Source organism: Phoca vitulina, unplaced genomic scaffold (assembly GCF_004348235.1).
Source record: "Phoca vitulina isolate PV1807 unplaced genomic scaffold, GSC_HSeal_1.0 scaffold82, whole genome shotgun sequence".
Taxonomy (NCBI): Eukaryota; Metazoa; Chordata; class Mammalia; order Carnivora; family Phocidae; genus Phoca; species Phoca vitulina.
This window is the reverse complement of record NW_022589785.1, coordinates 5,451,517-5,473,134: the sequence shown is the minus strand read 5'-3', so window position 1 is coordinate 5,473,134 and position 21,618 is coordinate 5,451,517. Positions and strand designations below refer to the sequence as shown.

The following is a 21,618-nucleotide window of genomic DNA, read 5'->3' as shown; positions in this document are numbered from 1 at the left end:
AGGCCTCTGGTCAGGTCCTGCCGTGTCCTACCCACTCCCCGCGAGAAGGGGTGGGGGGCCCCTCACCTGCACCTGCTGCTGGGCATGCAGCTGCTGCCGGAAGGCCTTCATGCCGGCCGCGAAGCGCAAGAGGCGCGTGGCGCCGTCCTGGAGAAGCTGCCGCTGGTAGGCCTGTGCGGCCCGCTCCCGCCGCGCCTTCTTTCTCCTCCTCTCCAGCACAAAGCCCAGCCACGCGGCCCACACCTGCAGGGCGAGGAGGAGCTGAGGCCCAGTTCTTCCTGCTTAAGCCTCCCCCCCGCCCAGGGCTGTCCCCACGGCCCAGCCTGCCCTCCACCGAAGCGAGGTCCCCTCCTGGGAGAGGCAGGGACAGCGGGGGGAGCCCCCGTTACCTTTGCCTGTAGTGAGAAGGACCAGAACCACAGGGCCCGGGCTGTGCCCTGCTGCTCGCGCCTCCTGTTCGCCAGCTATGGGCCGGAGAGAGAAGGTCATGGAAGTTTTGCCCTCAGGGAGGCCGCTCTGACCACGGGGTCCTGGTCACTCTGAGACCCTTCTCTAGCAAGGTGCTGCCCTCTCTCCACTGGGAAGGGCCCAGCGCTGCCTGGTCCTGAGGCGGTGGACCAAGGACTGTGCCTCTGGGAAGAACAAAGGCAGAGCCCCGGGGACGGGAGCCAGCGGGGGCAGTGCTGGGCACGATGCAATCCGGCCTGGTGTTTTATCACGTCCTGGGCGAAGACTTAAAATGCATTCATATTAATTTTTGGATATTACCCTAAAGTATTATTTTAATGTGACACTGTAGAAACAGGGCCCTGAAGTGCCTTGGGCTTGTACAGGTCACAGGTGGAAGGAACCGGGCAGTGCCGGGAAATGACCGGGGTTGGGGGAGCCCTGGGGCGAGGGTGGAATTAAACATTTTAAATGTGGGGGCACCTGGTGGCTCAGTCAGTGGAGCATAAGACTCTTGATCTTGGGGCTGTGAGTTTGGGCCCCATGTTGGGTGTAAAGATTAAATAAATAAAAATAATAAAAAAGTTAAATGTGGGTTCAGGAAGCAGTGGGAGGGGAAGGGGCTTCTCACTGGCTCCCACCTGTTGTTTCCACTGGCGGAAGCAGGCCCGGCTGCGGGTCTGGGCCAGGAGCTGGGCACCCCGCCTTTGCAGGAGCTGGGGAGAGAGCAGCTAAAAGCAGTCAGGGCCCCGTGTGCCAATCACCTGGGCGCAGCCTCGGCGTGAGAGGCTCCGGGCCCAAGAGAACTGTCCTCCCATCCCCAAGAGGAGTCTTGGACGAAGCCAAGGCCTCCTGCACGAGCATCGAGGTGACTCTGGAGGCCCCCCAGCTCTGACATCCCATGCTTCAGGATGAGCCAGGTTTCTCTACTCGGCCATCTTTTGCCTGGAGGAGACCCGACGCAGAGGCTGGCTTCCCTCAGCCTTCCCAGAAAGGGCCCTGCAGCCTTGTGCCCGCAGGACCCCAACCACCCAGCATCCTGGCGGTCGTGGGTTTTGCCAGAGAGCCCTCCTCTTCCCCAGGCGGTGGTCTCCGGCCTGGGAGCCACCGCCTGCCTCACCCGCTTCCTGACACAGCCCAGATGGTGCGCCTTCCACCGGGCCACGGCCTGCCGCAGCCGCCACCGGCCATGATGCGCAGCCGCCCTCCTGAGCTGGGCTCTCTGCTGGGCCGCCCTCTGGCCTCGGTCCCGCCAGCGCCGAAACCACGTCCTGAGACAGCCTAAGGCAGATCCAAGTCAGAGGTCGCTCTTATGGGAGGGTTTCTCCGAATCAGTCTGCAATAGTCAAGGTTCGGAGAGCTGAAAAGGTCACGTGGGGGTAGAGCTGGGGTGTCGGCCCACGCTCGGTGAAACAGCCACGTGGGACGGTGGCCACTCTGTGACATCAGCTCTGGCCACCTTCAGTGGCTGCGAGCACCCCGGGGACCGGAACCCGGGCTGCTGTGCCCCCAAGGGTGGGCCAGAAGCACCAGGCTGCCCACGGTGGCCACGTGTCTGCAGCGCCCCCGCGGAGCGGCCCGCAGGATGCTGCCGGACACGCAGAGGAGGAGACCCTCTGTCCGCGGGAGTGGGGGGCCATGGCCCTATTTGGCCAGGGAGGAAACCAAGGCTCAGGGAGTCCAAGCAGCGCCAGCCAGGCCTGGGAGGAGGCGCGCTGTCTGCTGGGCCGGGTCGGATGTCCTGAGCTCTGCAGGCAGGCAGAGGCTATGGCATGCATTTTGTTCTGTGTCACCAGATTCTCTCTTGAGGGAGAGCAAGCACTTTCTGCTGTTTTTCTTTTAGGTTTTTCCCTTTTCTTAAGCCCTGAGACAAGTTTCTTTTAGAGACAACAGAAGGGGGCTGGTACCAGGGCACTGATGCCAAGATGGGGTGTCCTCCGGGACCTGCTGGAGGGGGCAGGGAGGGCAGGTTTGCACGCCAGGAGGCGAAGCCTTAGGACCAAGTGCTGATGCTTCCTGGATACTGCTTCAAGTGGGTACCTCTCACTGGATCCTTACAACAACCCCAAGAGGCAGGTACTATTATTCCCATTTTACAGATGGAGAAACTGAGGTTCAGAGAGGCCTTGCTGGGGCCGCACAGCCAGCATCTGACCCTGCCTGTACCAGGCTCTCTGTTGAATGTGTCTTACGACACGTCACCCTGAGCTCGTCCTCCTCCAGCACCCAGCCCCTCCCCTGGGCTGCCAAGGCGTGCCTGAGACTCGAGGCCTTAACTAAGCCCAGAAATGGTTCCACACATACTGCGTGTGCATCTGCTATGTGCTGAGAACACAGCGTCTTGCCACACGGTCTCGCAAATCCTTTGTACCACCTGTACCGGACACAGCAATCCCGGGCCCACCAGGTGCTGCCGCCGCCTTCTACGGAAGGCTGCCTGCCCCTCGGTCCTGCAGACAGAAGCAGCTCCAGGCTGCACCCCATGCCTGTCACCTCCAGCACCCGCCGTGGCCACCTGACCCCCCACTGGCCAGGCCTCTGCGGCGCTGGATGCCAAAGCTCTGTCCACACAGAGGCCACGAAATGGGCTGAACCCCTCAGCTTCTCTCTTGGGAGTGACCTGGAAACACAGCACTGGTTTCTGGGGTGGGGGGCAGCTTGAGGACACAGAGAAGCCCATTAGGGGTGGAGTAAGTGTGGGATGTTTGACCCCATGGTTCTGTCTAAAGGAAAGCAGAGAGGTGTGTTTATCCACATAAAACACTACAGTCAGAACCAAACCTAAGCTGATCAGTTTTTGTCCTGAAGCAAACTAACAACTTGATCTGTTTCCCCTATGGTCCGATTTAAACCATTCCTGTTTGTTTTCATTTCTGGTTGTATTTTCATTTATTCTAACCACTGGCTGTCCCCTCATGTCCCTACTGCAGGGCCATGGGTCTCAGTTTCCCTGCATCTCATCTCTGCTCCTGTCTGAACAGTCTTCCCCAGGCTGTTTGTATAGCAGGGAGTCAGGCTGTCCAAGGCCACTGCTCCCTGAACACACAAGGGCCCGGCTACACAAGGGGGCGGACACCCCCCAACCTTGACTCCTTCGTAAGAATCAGATATTAAGCCTCGGTCTTGCATTTGGACATCAACTGGTTGGCACCTGGCTGGGAAGAGAATGCTATGATATGCTGGGTTGAATGGTTACCCCTTCCAAACCCGGAACCTCATCCTGAACCTCAGAACTGTATTCGGCAAGACGGTCAGTGCAATCAGCTGACACCATCCTGGGGGAAGACTGGCGGCCTTCTAAGAGAGACGCAGACGCAGGGAAGACAGCCCTGTGCCCACAGAGGCCGAGGCTGGAGGGATAGGTCTGCAAGCCAAGCAACACCAAGGACTGCCGGGGCTGTCAGGGGCTAGAAGAGGCAAGGAAGGATTCTCTCCTCCGGCCCTCACAGGAATCATGGCCCTGCCGACACCCTGGTTTCGGACGTGGCCTCAGAACGCCGAGAGAACAATTTTCTGCTGGTGGAAACCTCCCAGTTCGCGGCACTATTATTTAGCCACAGGAAACTCACACGCGTGAGAAGAATACAAAGACCGAGGTGGAGCAGATGGAACACAAGACAGTTCTGTGTCCTTCACAGCCCTCTCCCCGGCTGCCAGGAAGTCCGCTTACCCTTATCCAGCACCTTCCGGGCCTCCTTGATGGCACAGTCCTCCTGCTGTCGGTAATATATCTGCACGGATGCAGCCTCCCGCCACTGCACCAGGACCTGAGGGGCAGAGGAAGAGCACATCCTGACTTCCCGGGATGCCCAGCTCTGCGGGCGGCCCCTCACGGAACAAGGCCAAGCAGGGACACGGCACTCACACACATTCCGGAAAACGCCGGCCAGCCGCGCAGACCCCAGGCCGCGGACCCAGCCCCCGGTCCCCACAGGAGGCCCAGTACTGCAGGCGATGGACTGTTCTATAGAAGCAGTTAAACTTCCAAGCACGCCATCAAGAAGTCAAGGCATCACATGGGCTTTTGTTCTGTTATTATGTGTTAAACGAAGCTATACGTTACACGCCTGCAGCCTTTCAAACTGAGACACACACGAAATCACACCAACAGAACACTTTAAAACGAAGTCAAGCAGCCGGGGTTGCTGCTCCCCAGCTCCTGAGGCACAAACTCCATTCCCTGCAAAAAAAAAAAGGCTTCCCTTCCGAGCCCTGAGGCCAAGCAGAGTCCCAACCCTCCTTCCAGGGCTGGCCCCGGAGCTTTTCTGACAACAGACCAGGCCTTGATTTGAAGTCACGGTTCCTCACCCTCGGGAGGCTTCCGGGTTGTCAGGACCAGTCTCCCCGGCCTTCCAGCAGGAGAACCGCTGCTCTTCAGAGCTCCTGGCATGATCTTTTTTCTAAAACAGCCCCCGGTGCAGGGAGCACTTCTGTCCCTTCGTTTCTGAGTCCCCCCTGGTGTGTAACACCCCTTCCTCCCCCAGTGGTGTGCTGGCATGCCCCCCCACCCCACCCCCGCCGGCGCATAGGACAGGCGCCACCACGCGGCCTTTGGGGGCCACTTCCCACGGATGATGACCAACAATCTCGCGTTCCTGGAGTGCACGAGCAGGAGTGCGCATCCTCTGACAGATGAAGAGACGGAGGGGCACGCTGACTTAGTTTGTCCCAGTGGGAAATTCCGCATGTGTAGCAAATACTGGTTCTGATAAGAACCAGTCTGCTCACTATGTTTTTGTTTTGATGGATATTGGTGCATAATCCAGTAAAAAAATAAATAAAACCCGACTAGCTCACACGGCTGTTATGTGTGCATGGAGGAGGGTGAGTGAGCCCACGCCCTGGGTTCCTCGCTCAGTGCCTAGCTTTGGGGCCACCCCCTCGCAGCAGCAAGGCCCCAAGCCCTCCTGGGCGACCAGCTAGTCTCCCATGCCTCACCTTGGAACACAACGTTCGCCGGTAGTGAGCGCTTGCTCGGGAGGTTTGCTGGGCTTCAGTCACACGGGCCAGGGTGTTCTCTCTCCAGCGACGGAACACACACCTGCGGGAACACAGGCCGGGGAGATGGGGTGACACCAGTGCGGAGAGACAGGGGGAGGTTTCTGTGAGTCATTCCTGCTTCTTCAGCCCACTAGTGCCTCAATCGAGGATGGACTCTCGTACCTGAGATCATCAGTCTCACCAGACAACACACGGCTGGTGAGCACCCGCTCTGTGCCAGGCACTGGGGGAGCACCGGGGGCACCGCGGTGAACAAGGCCAAATACCACGTCCTCGCACACGTACGTGACACACAGCGGTGACCAAGTAGTGACGGTACAGGCAAGTAGGGCACAGAGACAGGAGGTGGCAGAGGGCCACCAGAGGCCCAGCACCGTGCTTGCTGCTGAGTTAGTTCTGTCTTACTCCCAATGTCTGAGGAGCTGGATGGGCACTTCCCCGAAGGAGGGTGGAGGTGTTAAGTCCACAAGGCCCACCACCCACAGGCAGCCTGGAATACCAGGTGCTGAACAAATCTGGAGCGGGGGAAAGAGTGGAATGAGGGAGGCCTGCCGAGAAGGAGAGAGTGAGAGCTTGGTTTAGCAGGACCTAGAGGACGGGCTCCTACTGGAGCTGGAGCTGAGAGAGCGAGTGACCTCCAAGGCTGGGAGAGATGCCTCCGGAATCTGTGAAAGGCCTGGAGAGCCAAGCCGGGAGGCACCTGAGTGGGCGCTGAGGCCAAGGGAGTCCCTGCAGCTCTGGAGCGGGAGACACTGAATCGTGCAGGGGACCGCACAGTGTGGAAAGGAGCAGGACAAGGGGGAGCTTGCGCACATGTCCCGGTGACAGCTGCCTCCGCAAGGCCCCAGTCTGCACGCAGCAGCTTCGAGACACGCGGTGACCCGATGAACGGAGTGCCTGCTGTGCAAAAGCCCCAGCCAGGCTGCGAGCAGCACGAGGAGCCTGGCCCGCCCGCCCTCTGGCCCCGGTCGGGACGCCCGGCCCTGCCTGGGTCTGCACGGAGCGCCCCGTTCCTCAGGCAGGGCCCGGAGACGCGGGGGACTCACCGAAGCAGCCGCCTCGCGTGCTGCCTCTCCCTGGCCGCCACCTCCTGGAGGACGCTCCGCACGCGGCTCTGGTACGTCTGCGGGAGAGCGAGAGGACTGGCGGCCGGCCCGGCCCGCGTCCCTCCGCAGTCCCGGGCCCGCCTCACAGGCGCGGCGACCCCGCAGCACTCACCCCGGAGCGCGCCGAGTCCCACGGCCAGAAGAGCACCCGGACAACAGGGAGGGGACGCTCTCGCTAAGTCCTCACTCACTCAAGCCACTGGGCTCCTGCACGAGCGGCCGCTTCAATGCGGAGGCTGGTGCCCCCAGACTCGTTTTTGCTGTGCCGAGCAAGGATACAGGGGCTTGGCCCCGTGGCCGTGAGACCCGCTGTCCGGGGCACGCGCTCTGGGAGGGACACAGAATCCACCCCCCGCAGCCCCGCCCGAGGCCAGCAGCCGCCCCTACCGCCCAGGTGCGCAGCGCCCCGCGCAGCAAGGTGCGCCGGTGATGGAGGCGGGCGCGCGTCAGCTTCCGCCGCTCGGCAGCGCGCAGGGCCAGGCCCTGCGGACAGAGGGAGGGCCGGGGCCGGCCGGGGCTCAGCCAAGCCTCATCTTCCACCGTGGGGTCCTCGCCCCCCACCCCCAGGCCTCAACTAGCAATAGGTATCTCTCAGGGGTTTTGTGGGGGTCCGATGGGGCAAGTGCCTGACTTAGGGTAAATGCTGAAGCATTTTTACCCCGAGGAGAGTGCCTGCGAATGGTTAGGCCAGGACTTTTAGGTTCAGTGAGTTCGGCCCAGCCTGTGTCCCAGGCTCAGAGGCAGGTGGCCGCCACCGGGCTGAAGCCAGGCCCACGTGTCTGCTCGGAGACACGCTGACACACAGCCCCACCTGTCCGCAACCACGTGCCAAAGCCTTACCTCCTTCCACCTGTCCCAGGCCTGGCGCAGGAGCCGAGCGGCGTGGAACTCTGCAGCCAGCACCAGGCCGGTCTTCCTGCGGGGAGGGTTGGAGTCGGCAGGCAGCCTGGATCCGGCCAGGGCCCTTTCCACGGGCACCCCTCACAGTCCCTGGCCCCTGCCTAGCTGTTCTGAATCTGGTGGGGAGGGAGGAATCAAGAGCTTTTCTGGGGGCACCTGGGTGGCTCAGTCGGTTAAGCGTCTGCCTTTGGCTCAAGGTCATGATCCCGGGGTCCCGGGATCCAGCCCTGGGTCGGGCTCCCTGCTTAGCTGGGGAGTCTGCGTCTCCCTCCCCCTCTGCCCCTGCTTGTGTGCTCACTCTCTCAAATAAATAAATAAAATCTTAAAAACAACAACAACAACAACTAAAAACCTCCTCTGAAGAGCTGCCAAAGGATTTGGGCTCTCTCCTCAGGAAAGTGAGCACCTAATTAAATTCTTGCAGCCAACCTGACAGGGCTCAAGTACACTGAAGTACATTCATGTGCTGGCGACTCAGGAGATTAAAGGTGGCCAGAATTTGCGAGTGGGGGAGATCCGCACAGCACACAGTGGATGCAGAAAGGCATGAAAGCAGGCCAGGGTCTGCAGTGTCCGCGTGGGCGGCCTGCCCCGCCCTCTCTCCAACCACACGATGGTAAAAACTGCCACAACCTGCCCCTGGGCCACAGCTGCTGGTCCCGGGGGCTCAGCTATCCTGACACGGGCTCATCAGTCTATCCCCTGGCCATGGTCACTCTGAATGGGCCCCAGTGAGTGGGATGCATCCAATGGGTAGGACCTCAGATCCATGGAGCATGTCTGTCCCTAGTCGAGTTCCTGAGATCCTCTCACTACAGCCCTGCTTTGGTATAGACTGTATTAGGCAGAATTTCTGGAACTTAGAACCAGAGTCTAGGCTAACACGACCCTCCGAGGGGCACTCAGAGCTGAGGGTGCTACCACTATGGTCAAAGCTGGCCCGAGAGGGGAAGAGCTTCTGGGGCAGAAGCAGCCCCTCACTCTGTCCTGAGGCCTCGAGCACTGTCCCTCCAGATGCAGAAAGTCCTCCTGAGCTGGCAGTGGCGGTGGTGGGCCCAAGCCGCTGCTGTCCACTGTCGCTCCCGGTGACGTGCTGCTGCCTGCTGGTGCCACGTGGACCAGGACCTCTGCAGGAGCTGCCGCTCTGAGTGAAGGATGGCCTGGGGCAGGATGGCGGGAAGAGAACAGAGTGGGTCAAGCAGCTGGGGGTACAGAAGCCGGGAAGAATCTCTGGCCACAAATACTGACCAAGGCAAAAGAAATGGGCATTATGGAGCCGCCCTGGCCCAGAAGCCATATGTAAACTCCACTGACAAAGGTAACAGATGCCCCAGGCCCTGCCCTGCCTTATGAGTCCTGGTCACAGGCAGGACGCCCCCCAGTGTGGGTCTGGGCTCTGGGCGACGTCCCAAGCAGAGGCGGCAGTGAGTGCAAAGCTTGAAGCAGGTCCTGCCCGTTCCAAGCACCTCCTCAGGGACGGCCACTTACCATTCTCTCCGCCAAGCGGTTTTCTCGATGCTGAAACATTTTCTGCCACCAAATAGCAAATACTTGCTTCTCCAAGGTCTCCCTAAAAAGATAAATAATAATAATAATAATGATAATAATGGGAAACAAGGCACTTAAAATAAAACAAAATCACTACAAAAAAGAATAAGAAGTCCCAAATATTTGGGTTTTTCCTCTTAGGCTATTAAGAGGTGGATATGTTGAGATGGGGAGAAAGGAAAGAGAAAGGGAAGGAAAGCAGACAGCAGTAGGCAAAAAACCCCACAAACAATCCAATACTCTTCAAGTTCTTTCCGGTGTCAGCCAAGCATTCACACAGTAAGAATGAGACTGACTTCGAGACCCTGGCTCTTCATCAGTTCAGTTCCGCACCGAATTACCAAGAGTGTTCAATGATCAGTAGTGAAAGCCTTTCTAGTCCGTGCTGACCGGCCAGGCTGCTGCTATCCAAATCCTTGGGGGGAGCGGTTAAAAACAGAGGCCACATCTTCAGGGCTGACTGCGCAGGTCTGAAGTGGGCCCCAGGAAACAGTATTTAAAACAAGTGTTCCATGTGAGGTAGACAGGGAGACGGGTTTGAGAACCACTGTTCTGTCTCCTCTGCCTAGGCCTCCCTGCTCAGCATGATGACGGGAAGGCCTGCAAAGGCAGCGCTGGGACAACTGGTCAACAGCCACTAGGGGCTGTGAGTTGGCAAAACCACGGGACAAAATATATGCGGCAACTGTTTTCAGGCCCTGGACAAGAGGCAACACAGACTGTGACCCTCAGAGTTGAGAAACAAGTATGGTGAGCCCACTGAGGGCACGTGCTAAACACCCGGGGCAGGGGGACGGAGTCCAAGCAGAGCAGGACAGTCTCACTGAGTTGAGGCAGAGACTCAGGGATTCAAGACTGAGTCCTTCCCCTGAGTTCAAGACTGCAGGGGAAGGATGTATGGACACCTGTGGCCTTCCTGAACCTGGGCAGGTAGAGACGTCGCCCCGCCTCAGAGGCACGCTCACATACACCTTGCACACTCTGCAAGGGCAGCACCCCAAATCCCGTGTCAGCCTGGCTGGCAGTACAGGCAGGCTCTGTGAGGCCTAGCAGAGTGGCCTCTTCAGGGCTGGCTGCTGGATGGAGATTACCAGAGGCTGGAAAGGGCTGGGAGATGGAGTTCTGGCCCAGTCTGAATGAAGAGACTTTGCTAAGAACCCCAGAATTCAGCAAGGCTGAGCCTCAGGAATAAGCGCCATGCCCTAACTCTGAAGACAAAAATCAAAAAAGACCCACACGTGGAGTGCCCGGTAGAGCATGCACCTTGAGACTCTTGATCTCAGTGCTGTAAGTTCAAGCACCGCACTGGGTGTAGAGATTATTTAAAAAATAAAATCTTAGGGGCGCCTGGGTGGCTCAGTCGGTTAGCGTCTGCCTTTGGCTTGGGTCATGACCTCGGAGTCCCGGGACTGAGCCCTGCATAGGACTCCCTGATCAGCGGGGAGTCTGCTGCTCCCTCTGCCTCTCACCCCACTTGTGCTCTCTCTCTCATTCTCTCTCAATAAATAATCTTTTAAAAAAAAATTAAACCTTAAAACACACACACACACAAAACCCACACAAAGAAAGAATAGAACCATACTCGATAGGATCAATAGGAATCACCAGAAGAAACAGCAACCACTGCCTTACAGAATAAAATGCAAAACCCTTTAAAGGAAAAACAGCTGTCAACAAAAACAATGACCCAAATGCTGGAATCAGCAAACACTTAAAAACAGTTATTAAAGTTTGTGTACTTAAGTGAAGGATTAACAAAATTAGTTACCAGACACGGAATCCTGGCAGAGAAATAGAAACTATAAAAAAGAACCAAATGATTTGGTTGCTCCTCAAAAAGCAAACATAGAATTAGCATTTGATTCAGTAATTCCACTTCTAGGTATACAACCAAAAGAATTAAAAGCAGAGACTCAAGCAGATGTATGTACATTGATGTTCACAGCAGCATTACTCACAGTAGCTAAAAGGTAGAAACAAGTGTCCATCAACATACAGATGAACAAATTGTGTATATCCATACAATGAAATATTATTCAGCCATAAAAAGGAATGAAATTCTGATACATGCTATGACATGGATAAACTTTGAAAACATTACACTAAGTAAAATAAGCCAGACACAAAAGGTCCAATATTACACAATTCCACATATATGAGATATCCAGAATAGGCAAATTCAGAGACAGAAAGTAGCTCAGAGGTTCCCAGGGCTGGAAATAGATGGAAATGGAAAGTTAGTATTTAAAGGATACAGAATTTCTGTTTGGGATGATGGAAAAGTTCTGGAAACGCATAGTGATACTTTATGCCACTGAACACACAATACACTTAAAAATGACTAAAATGGTAAGTTTTAGGTTATGTATGTTTTACCACAATTGGGGGAAAAAAAAAAAAGAAAATTCTAGAACTGAAAAGCACCATACCTGAAGGAGAAAAATCACTGGATGAGTTACAAATAAGAAACTGCAGGATATAGATCACTGAAAACTTTCTATTGAAAGAGCAATAGAAAGTATCCAATCTGAAAAACGTAAAGAAAAATAGAAAAAAACTAAACAAAGCCTCAGTGACCTGTGGGACAATATCACTGGTTTAACATAGTGTAATTAGAGTCTAAGAAGGAGAGAAGAGAGGATATAGGGCAGATAAGCTGGTTTTTTTGAGAGAGAGAGCGCACGCGCATGCATGTGCATGGGGGAGCGCAGATGAAGGGAGGCAGAGACAATCTTAAGCAGGCTCCATGTCCAGCATGGAGCCCAATATCATGACTCTGAGATCATGACCTGAGCCAAAATCAAGAGTAGGACACTTAACCAATTGAGCCACCCAGGCACCCCAGGGCAGATAAATTATTTAAAGAGATAATAGTGGGGTGCCTGGGTGGCTCAGTAGGTTAAGCGGCTGCCTTTGGCTCAGGTCATGATCTCGGGGTACTGGGATCGAGCCCCATGTCGGGCTCCTTCCTCAGCAGGGAGCCTGCTTCTCCCTCTCCCTCTGCCGCTTCCCCTGCTTGTGTGCACTTTCTCTCTTTCTTTCCCTCTCTGTCAAATAAATGTTTAAAAATAAGATAAAATAAAAATTAAAAAATACAAAATACAAAAGGTATAGAGTTAAAAAGTCAATGGAGGATATGAAATGTAATACTAAAAAATTCTAAGTGAACAGGGCAGAAAAGGAGAAAGAGAGAAACAAAAATCAGATGTAGGCTTCTGCCCAACCACACCAACAACTACATTAAATATAAATGAACCACACACTCTAATTCAAAAGCAGAGATTATCAGGAATGCCTGGGTGGCGCAGTCAGTTGAGCATCTGACTCAGATTTGGCTTGGGTTGTGATCTTGGGTGTCGTGGGATCAGGCCCCGAGCTGGGTTCCACACTTGGTGTGGAGATTGCCTGGGAGACTCTCTCTCCCTCTCTCTCTCCCCCTTCCAACTCCTTCACGCTCACTTGCTCACTCTCTGTCTCTCAAATAAATCTTTAAAAAAAAAGTAGAGATTGTCAGACTAGATAAAAAATTAAGACATAGCTATATGCTGTTTATAGGAGGCAAGCTTTATTAAATATGAAGACAAATAGAGTGGGAAAGGTAAACCACATAAACTGTAAATATAGAAAAAGCTGGTGAGGATATTTTAATAAAAGTCGAAGTAGACTTTGAGAAACGAAATATTACCAAAAATAAGGAGGTTCATTTCAAAATGATAAAAAGGGACAATTCATGGGGAAAACATAACAATCCTAACTGTACATGGACCAAATAACAGATTCCAAACACATGAAGTAAAACTGATAGTATTACCAGGAAAAATAGATAAATCCATAATCATAGCTAGAGAATTTTAATACTTCTCTCTAGTAATTGATAGAACAAGCCCGCCTGTAAGGGGGGGCGCCTGGGTGGCTCAGTCGGTTGAGCATCTGCCTTCAGCTCAGGTCATGATCCTGGGGTCCTGGGACTGAGCCCCACATTGGGCTCCCTGCTCAGCGGGGAGCCTGCTTCTCCCTCTCCCCACCCCCACCCCCCGCTTGCACTCTTTCTTGCTATCTCTCTCTCAAATAAATAAATAAATAAATAAAATCTTTAAAAAACAAACACCTTGTCTGAGGAAAGCATCCACATCCTAGAGACTGACTGGAAAGCCAGGGCTTTGAGTGAATACACTAACCTCTGCCTCTACATTTCTCTTCCTGCCTGCTCCTACCTATAGGTCTTGGGCCTGAGCCATGGCCTCCAGCCCAGCCATCCCACCTGTAGACTGGCTGCCACCCACCGCCCATGTCCTTCTAGCCTGCCCATTTCTCCTGCCTAATGGAGTTTTGTGCAATTCGGAGTTTTTCCATGAACTGATCCTTGTATTAAAAGAGCCTTTAGGAGATTTATGTTAGAAACCAAGGACCTCCCTTCAGCTCTGAACAGGTTTTTCCTTCGATCCCAACACAAAGATTTATGGACCTTTCTAGTTGACTCAGATTTGTGGATGGCATCTCCCCCTTTCCTATTCTACATTCTTAGTCCTATGTTAGCTTTACATCTCAAATGGTGAAATGTCATCAGTCCAATAAAATACGAAATAACCATGAAAAAAACAACAATAACAAAAACCTGTAAAGATACAGAAAATTTGAAGATGACTACCAACCAACTTGTCCTAAAAGACATTTATAGAACACTACATCCAACTGAAAAGCACCATACCTGTAGTTATACTACAACTGTAGTATAAATATTCTTTTAAAGTGCACATGGGAAAAAATAAAGTGCACATGGAAGGATCACCAAAATAGACCACAAATATTCGGCTGTAAAACAAGTCAACACATTTCAAAAACTGAAGTTATATAAGGTGTTTTCTAGCCACAATGGAATTAAATTAGTAATTAAAAACAATAATGTATCAAGAAAATTCCTATTTGAACATCAAATAACATATTTCTAAATAAACCACAGGTCAAGGAAGAAGTCACAAGGCAAATTAGAATATATTTTTAGTTGAATGATAATAAATATACAGCATGTCAGAATTTGTGGGATAAAGCTAAAGCAGAGAGAAACCTTATAGCTTAAAATTTTCACAAGATTTAAAATTGATAATTTACCGCCAACAACAAAAGAATGGGTGGGCACACCTGGTTGGCTCAGTTGGAGGAGCATGCGACTTTTGATCTCAGGGTTGTGAGTTCAAGCCCCACGTTGGGCGTAGAGATTGCTAAAATAAATAAACAGATAAGCTTAAAAAAAATGGGTGATTTGTGCTTCCATCTTAAGGTTAAAAAAACAAAAGGAAGGCAAATTAAATCCAAAGTAAGTAGAAAGAAGTACAAAATAAAGAGCTAGAATTAATGTAAGAAAAATATACAATAAGAAAATTAGCAAAAGTTAAAAAAAAAACAAAAACCCATGATAATTCCTTGCAAGACTGATCAAGAAAAAAAGAGAAAAAATACAAATTACCAAAATCAGGAATGTACAAGATGGTATCATCAGAGATTTTACAGACATTAAAAAAATAATAAGGCACTTTTATGAACAGCTTTATGCCAATATATTTGACACTTTGGACAGAATGAAAAATTCCTTGAAAAACAGAGCTTACCAAAACTGACATGAAAAGAAACTCCTGGTAGCTCTATACCTATTTTCAAAATGAAATCTGTAATCAAAAACCTTTCCATCAAGGAAACTCTAGGTCCAGATAATTTCACTAGCAGATTCCATAAAAATTTAAAGAAATACCAAAAACACACATTACAAGAAAACTACAACCAATATACCTCATGAAAGTACATGTAAAAATTTTTAATAAAACATTAACAGATTAAAATCAGCAACACGTGAAAAAGATAATATATCATGGCCAAGTGGGGTTTATCTCAGGAATACGGGGTTGATTTAACATGTGAAATCAGGAAAACCATACGATCATCTTAATAAATGCAGAAAAAGCATCTGGCAAAATTTAACCACCCTTCATAATAAAAACTCTCAATAAACTATGAATAGAGGGGAACATTCTCAATCTAATAAAGGGTATCTATAAAAATACTCAATGGTGAAATACTGACTGCCTTTGTTTTCCCCCTAAGATTGGAAAAAAGACAAGTATGTATCCTCTCATTACCTCTATTCAATACTTTTTTTTTTTTTTTTTAAGATTTTATTTATTTAATTGACACAGAGAGGGAAAGGAGAGATGGAACATAAGCAGGGGGAGCGGGAGAGGGAGAAGCAGGCTTCCCGCTGAGCGGGGAGCCTGATGCGGGGCTCGATACCAGGACCCTGGGATCATGACCTGAGCCGAAGGCAGACGCTTAACGACTGAGCCACCCAGGCGCCCCATCCTCTATTCAATACTTTATTGGAGATGCTAGGTAATGCAGTAAAGACAAAAATAAAAGCATACAGACTGGAAAGGATAAAGTAAGTTGTCCTTATTTGCATATGACAGGATTATTTATGCAGAAAACTCTATGTAATTTAAAAAAAAAGAGACTCAAACCATTAAGTAAATTTAGAAAGGTCACAGAACACAGTTTCAGTTGTATTTCTATATACTAGGACAAACAGTTGGAAAATGAATTTAAAAAATAATTCTATTCACAACAGCATCCAAAAAATAAGGTATTTAGGAATAAATTTAACAATATATACACAAAACTTCCATGCAAAGTTACAAAACACTGAGAAAAATTAAAGAAAAGCTACATAAATGGAGAAGTTCATGTTCATTTATGGGAAGTCTCAATAAGCTTGAGATGTCCATTCTCCCCTAAACATCTATACTGATTAAGTGCAATCCCAAACAAAAAAAAATCCCAGGAGGAATAAACTTGAAGAACCGATTTCAAAACGTGCTATAAAGATACAAAAATCAGGACAGTATGATAATGGCATAAGGATAAACAAACAGATAAATGAAACAGAAGAGAAAGTCCAAAAATAGATACAAACTTATAAGGACAACTGATTTTCAACAAAGGTGCCAAGACAATTCAATGGGGGAATGAAAGGTCTTTTCAATAAATACTGCTGGAAAAACCTGAAAAACAAAAATCCTTAGCTCTTACCTCATACCATATATGGAAAAAATTCAAGATGATCACAGACCTAAATGTAAATGCTAAAACTTTATATAAAGCTTCCAGAGAAAATGTTGGAAAGTATCTTTCAAGATCTTGGGTGTGGGCAAATATTTTTTAGAGAAAACCCCAAAATCACTAATCATAAGAGGAAAAATTTGGTGAACTTGACTATAACAAACTTAAACATTTCTGCTCATCAAAAAATACTATTAATTCATTTCAATATATATATAGCCCATATATAGATCCCACCCTGTGATCATTTCAACATACATATAACATACATATGTAAAAAACCACTTTGTTCTCAATAAAAAAAAAATACTGTGAGAAAATGGAAATGCAAGCCACATTACTGGAAAATATTTTTCTTTTTCTTTTTTTTAAGATTTATTTGAGAGGGTGACACAAAGAGAGCACGTGAGCATGGGGAGAAGTGGGGGAGGGAGAGAGGATCTCAAGCAGGCTCCCTGCTGAGCACGGAGCCTGACACTGGACTCTATCTTGGGACCCTGAGATGATGGCCTGAGCCAAAACCAACAGTCAGACGCTTAACTCACTGAGCCACAGACACAGATAAAGCCAGCTACAAGGAAACATGGTTTTTCCCAAGGCCAGGCAGCAGTTGTAAAATGCCACCAGGGCCTCTTTTGAGTGGTTATTGCCTACTTACCAATGACGTCCCAGACAAGCTTTGTCGCTTTCACTTATTCCTGAGGATACACATAACAGTACTCCCTAGTGAACCCCACTTCTCTTCCCTCCTAATTTTGCCTCAGAAATAGCGAGCAATCCAAAACCAATCCCTGTTTCTCTTTCCCTTCTTCTGAATCCTTTTGCAGGAACCCAAACCTTACAAATCCCTTTCCCTCAGGAAGGGCACCATTCCAGAATTCCTGTGGAATTCCCTCCTTCAAGGCAATCAGTCTGACTCGGTAAAACTACAGGATTTTGATCCTGGCTGATTAGGCCTTAAAACGATGCTCTGCATTATGAGTCAGCAGGGAAATGAGACGGCACTCCCCATCCACCAGGATGGCTCAATTAGAAAGACTGTCAAACCCAAATGTTGATGAGGCTGTGGAACAACCAGCATTCTATCTGCTGGTGGGTGTGTAATGATGTGACCCCTGTAGGAGTAAGCCTGTCCCCACCTGTGAGCCAGAGTTAGCTTCCAGGTATCTACTCAAGAGAAATGGAAACAACCCACGTAAATGTTCATAGCAGATTTATTCATAATGGCCTCAAACTGGAAACAACTCATATGTTAAAATGGATCAAAACGTTGCCTTATATTCATACAATACCACTCAGCAAAGACTGAACTACTTCCTGACAACATGGCTCAATCTCAGAAACATTATGCTGAACTTTAAAAGAAGCCAAACACAACAGAACACTTACTGAATGATCCCATTATTTAAAGTTCGAAAACATGCAAAATTAACCTGGGAGGATAGAAATCAGAGCAGTGGTTACCTGTGCGGGGGGTGGGGTGGGAATTGACTGGAAGGGGGCATGAGGGAACTTTCTCGGTGATGGAAATGTTCTAGACCTTGACTGGGCTGTTGATTATCCAGGCACACAATTTGTGAAAACTCATCAAACTGTTTATTTAACATCTGTGCCTTTCACTATGAATTTTAGCTCAATTAAAAAAAAAAAAGACAAATCAGTCTTGTCTCATTCTCAGAATACTATTTCACTGGTAGGTTAAGAAACTACCATTTTTAGTCATAATTCATGAGATCCCACTATAAATTCTGTCCATATTCCTAAAATATTAAACAAATACCCTAGGAGTTATGGAAAGATAGAACATACATACTTTGGGGGAACTCTGATTTGCTAAACTCCAAACCAAACCTATGATTATTCATTTACCAGGAGAGTCACAAATCAATTCTAGTGGTTGGGTGGAAGGCTGATATTTTGTGCTGCCTTTCTGCTTGTATTCCCCATGGATTATTTCACTTCTCATGACAACCCCATGAGATAGGACTATTATCAACTCATCTCCATTTTACATTTGAGGAAACAGGATCAGAGAGAGAGAGTGGCTTGCACAGGGTTACAAAACAGGCAAGCAGAAGAGCAAGGGTCTGAACTCAGGCCTCTCCAGCTTCCGAGCAGGGCTCTCTATCACTCTGCTCCCTCATGAGCTGAAGGCAGGAACCTAAAAAACTTAAGTTTTCTAAAAAGATCCAACTAAACCAAAACAAGATAAAATCCAGATCAGGCCCTGGTTATCCTTCAAGCCTCCTGGCTACTGCCTGTCTCCAGTTCACCCACCACCCTTTTGTCTCAAGAATGATCCCCAACAAAAATCCTTTTGGAAACTCCTCTTGGCTATTTTGAAAGAACCCTCAGTTTTTGAAAATCCCTACGGCATGCCAAAATACGAAAGAAGCAACAGAATCAATCATGCCTTTGTAGAAGAAGCGAAGGAGTGTGTGTGTGTGTTTGGTAGTAAAGCCATTTTTCAAGTGGAATCTTATACCAGACCTCAGTACAGGAAGTAGGTAAAGGTGAAGTCACTCTCTCTGCAGACCCTCGCCAGCCTCCAATTTCCCATGGCTACCCCCTAAAAGCTTCTCTTTGGACTTTGTAGTGAAGGACTCCTGGAGTTCTGGCTGATCCCCTCAGACTAGCATTCACACTCCTTCAAAGTCAAGATCACTGCAGCTTCTCCCAGTGTCCCTCCCATGTCCCTCCCTCTCGTCTCTTTGTCCTAAACTGATGGGACACTGTTCTCAGGGCAATCTCCAAAACCATCACTTTACTAGTTACATGCACCTGCTCAAACATCTGTTATCTTTTTATGGGCTTAGGCAATCCCCTCAGTCTGGCCCTCCTCATCCTGCCCACTCCTGCCATTCAAGCTCACCCCCTGGCTCACAGCATGCCTTCCTCCAGGGACTTCCCTCAGCACTAGCTCTGAGCTCTAGAAGAACTCGGGGCTGACCTAAGTGAGGACATGTGGATCTATTCTCTGGAACTGTCCTTCAATTGTTTCTTGTGTATCAGTCTTACCTCCTCACAAAGATTTAAAGTTTCTACAAAGTCATCAAAAAGATCTTCCTTTTGATCTAGCAGAAAGTCCCTGGAGTCAAGGAGATCTGAATTTAAACCCTGGCTCTGCCACTTAGTGGCTGATTTACATGGGGGAGTCATTAGTCATCTTGAGCCTGTTCTCTCAGGACTGCTGTGAGAAGGGAATTATTAACGAAGTTGATGATACCATAGGCGAATGAGCTTATATATTTGTTTCCCTTTTCCCACCACACCATGCCCACCACAGTGGCAGACACACAGTCAGCAATTAATAATTTCTTTGTTACAATTCTGCCAAAATGCAGCAAGGACCTGCTCTGGGCAAGTTTGTCTCTGTGGGAGCAAAAAGACGTAGCTCTGCTCCGCGCCCGTCTTAATTTTGTTGACGACTATATTTCAAGACTTCAAAAAGCCAGGTCTGGCGGAACAGGAAGCAGGCATTTCAGGGCAATCACACTCAAGAATGCCTGCCAAGGCAATGCAAGGTCCGTCCAACCGCACTCTGATCCAGAAAGCTAATGGACAGATTTACTGGAGCTCACACTGGCTTGCAATGAGGACAGGGGCGTAATGAAACTCAGGCTGTTCTGAAAGCACTTGCAATAAAGATGAGCAAAAGCTTTCCCAGGGGAAATGCTGTCTGGCTCTTCCTGCTAGATGAAATCAATGAGCCCACCTAATTGGAAAACCAGGAAGATCCAGGGCCTAGGGGGCTGGGAGACTGAAAACCACCACCAATGGCCGTGTGGGCAGCAGAACAAGCCCCGAGAAGCCTGCCCAGACAGGAGCGACACTGCATACCTGTGAAAGCGTGCTGCTCTCGCACTGAGGACACTTTCCTGCTGGTGCCATCGCCAGAATCTTCTCCATGTGCGGAAGGCCGCAGGCAGGACTCTCTGCTCGAAGTGACTGTCTGCTCTGGACCGCAGCCGCTGCAGTATAACAACGAATGACCTTTATTTGTACTTTATATTATGTTAAAAAAATGACCTTTAAGGGTTGCACTCTAGAGGGAGGGTTGCTTTCTACACAAAACTGAGAAAAAGATTAAAATCATTATTTTTAATCTTTGTCGCCATGAGAAGTGAAAAATGAAATACGATGGGTAAGAAATTTTTACTCTAGGTTAAGTATCTCTTCACATACTTGTGTGTGTGCGCACACACATATATACATGTATGTATCTAAATGCTCTGTCCTATGTACTAAATGTTCATACCCACTCTCTATTTTACTATCTGACTGCCAGTGTTTAACTCAGTGATATACATGGGCTTTTTAAACCTTAAGAAATTTATCAGTCCTTTGTCACATGTATTATCAACATTGTTCCCACCCTGTAATATATCTTTTGATTTTATTTATGATGTTTATTTGTAATTACAGATTCTTTAAATTATTATGTAATTATGAAAGGCTACTACTATTTTACTGTTTATCAGCAGGAAGATAGACAACTGACATAAAAAAATATATATATATGCTTCCATGATCCAAAACTCTGGGTGGACAGAAGCATATATGTACTTGCGGCACTTTTTAAAACAGGACCTCAAATTCTTTGGATCTCCTCCTTCACTGAGAAGTCCCCCCCACCCCCATTGAATCTGGGCAGGACGGTGACTGCTTTGACCAATAGAGAATGGTGAAATGGCCATGTGACTTCTGAGGCTGGGTCACAAAGGGCCATACAGCTTGTGTGTTGTTCACTGGGGCACTTTTGGAGTGAGCAGCAACACAGGAAGTCTGACTACCCTCAGGCCACCACGCTGTGAGGCAATCCAAGCCTCTTGGAGAGGCCCAATGTAGGTTCTCTGGTTAACTGTCCCAGATGCGCCCAGCCTTCGAGTTATTCCAGTCCAGGAACCAGCCATGTGAGTGAAGAAACTTCCTAGAGGATCCTAACCCCCTGCCATTGGAATCTTCCCAGCTGAGGCCCTAGTAATCATGGAGCAGAGACCAGCCATCTTTGCTATGTCTTGTTTCAATTTCTGACCTACAGAACCCATAGGTATAATAACACGGTTATTGTTTTAAGCCACTGAGTTTGGGGTGATTTTTCACATAGCAACAGATAACTGAACAGTAAGCATATGTGTGTGTGTGAATATATGGTATACATACTCCCACACACATGGAGGAAAAAAGATACCAAATTTACTTAACAAATGTTATTTTAAGATTACGGGTGTTTTAGTTTTTTTTCTTTTATCTCTTCCTACACTTCTCAAATTACAATGTCTATATATTGCTTTTGGGCATTTACATTTTCTTTTTTTTTTTTTTTTTTTAAAGATTTTATTTATTTACTTGAGAGAGAGAATGAGAGAGAGAGAGAGAGAGCACATGAAAGGAGGGAGGGTCAGAGGGAGAAGCAGACTCCCTGCTGAGCAGGGAGCCCGATGCGGGACTTGATCCTGGGACTCCAGGATCATGACCTGAGCCGAAGGCAGTCGCTTAACCAACTGAG

At 49.2% G+C, this 21,618-nt stretch overlaps 1 protein-coding gene across 8 annotated transcripts in view; it reads right to left on the bottom strand.

Annotated features, from left to right (window-relative positions):
- Nucleotides 1-21,618, bottom strand: part of SFI1 (SFI1 centrin binding protein) — a 97,572-nt gene that overhangs the window by 3,588 nt on the left and 72,366 nt on the right. For 7 of the 8 annotated variants that reach the window (XM_032395178.1, XM_032395175.1, XM_032395176.1 and 4 more), the window contains 12 exons: nt 19,950-20,080; nt 8,943-9,024; nt 8,436-8,614; nt 7,395-7,470; nt 6,942-7,037; nt 6,495-6,571; nt 5,386-5,488; nt 4,118-4,214; nt 1,568-1,728; nt 1,089-1,163; nt 390-464; nt 67-243 (listed from right to left, as the gene is read on the bottom strand). In XM_032395178.1, the coding sequence (XP_032251069.1) occupies nt 67-243; nt 390-464; nt 1,089-1,163; nt 1,568-1,728; nt 4,118-4,214; nt 5,386-5,488; nt 6,495-6,571; nt 6,942-7,037; nt 7,395-7,470; nt 8,436-8,614; nt 8,943-9,024; nt 19,950-20,080 (1,329 nt within the window). The remainder of the gene's footprint in view (nt 1-66; nt 244-389; nt 465-1,088; nt 1,164-1,567; nt 1,729-4,117; nt 4,215-5,385; nt 5,489-6,494; nt 6,572-6,941; nt 7,038-7,394; nt 7,471-8,435; nt 8,615-8,942; nt 9,025-19,949; nt 20,081-21,618) is intronic. The other variant, XM_032395180.1, reaches the window with a different exon arrangement.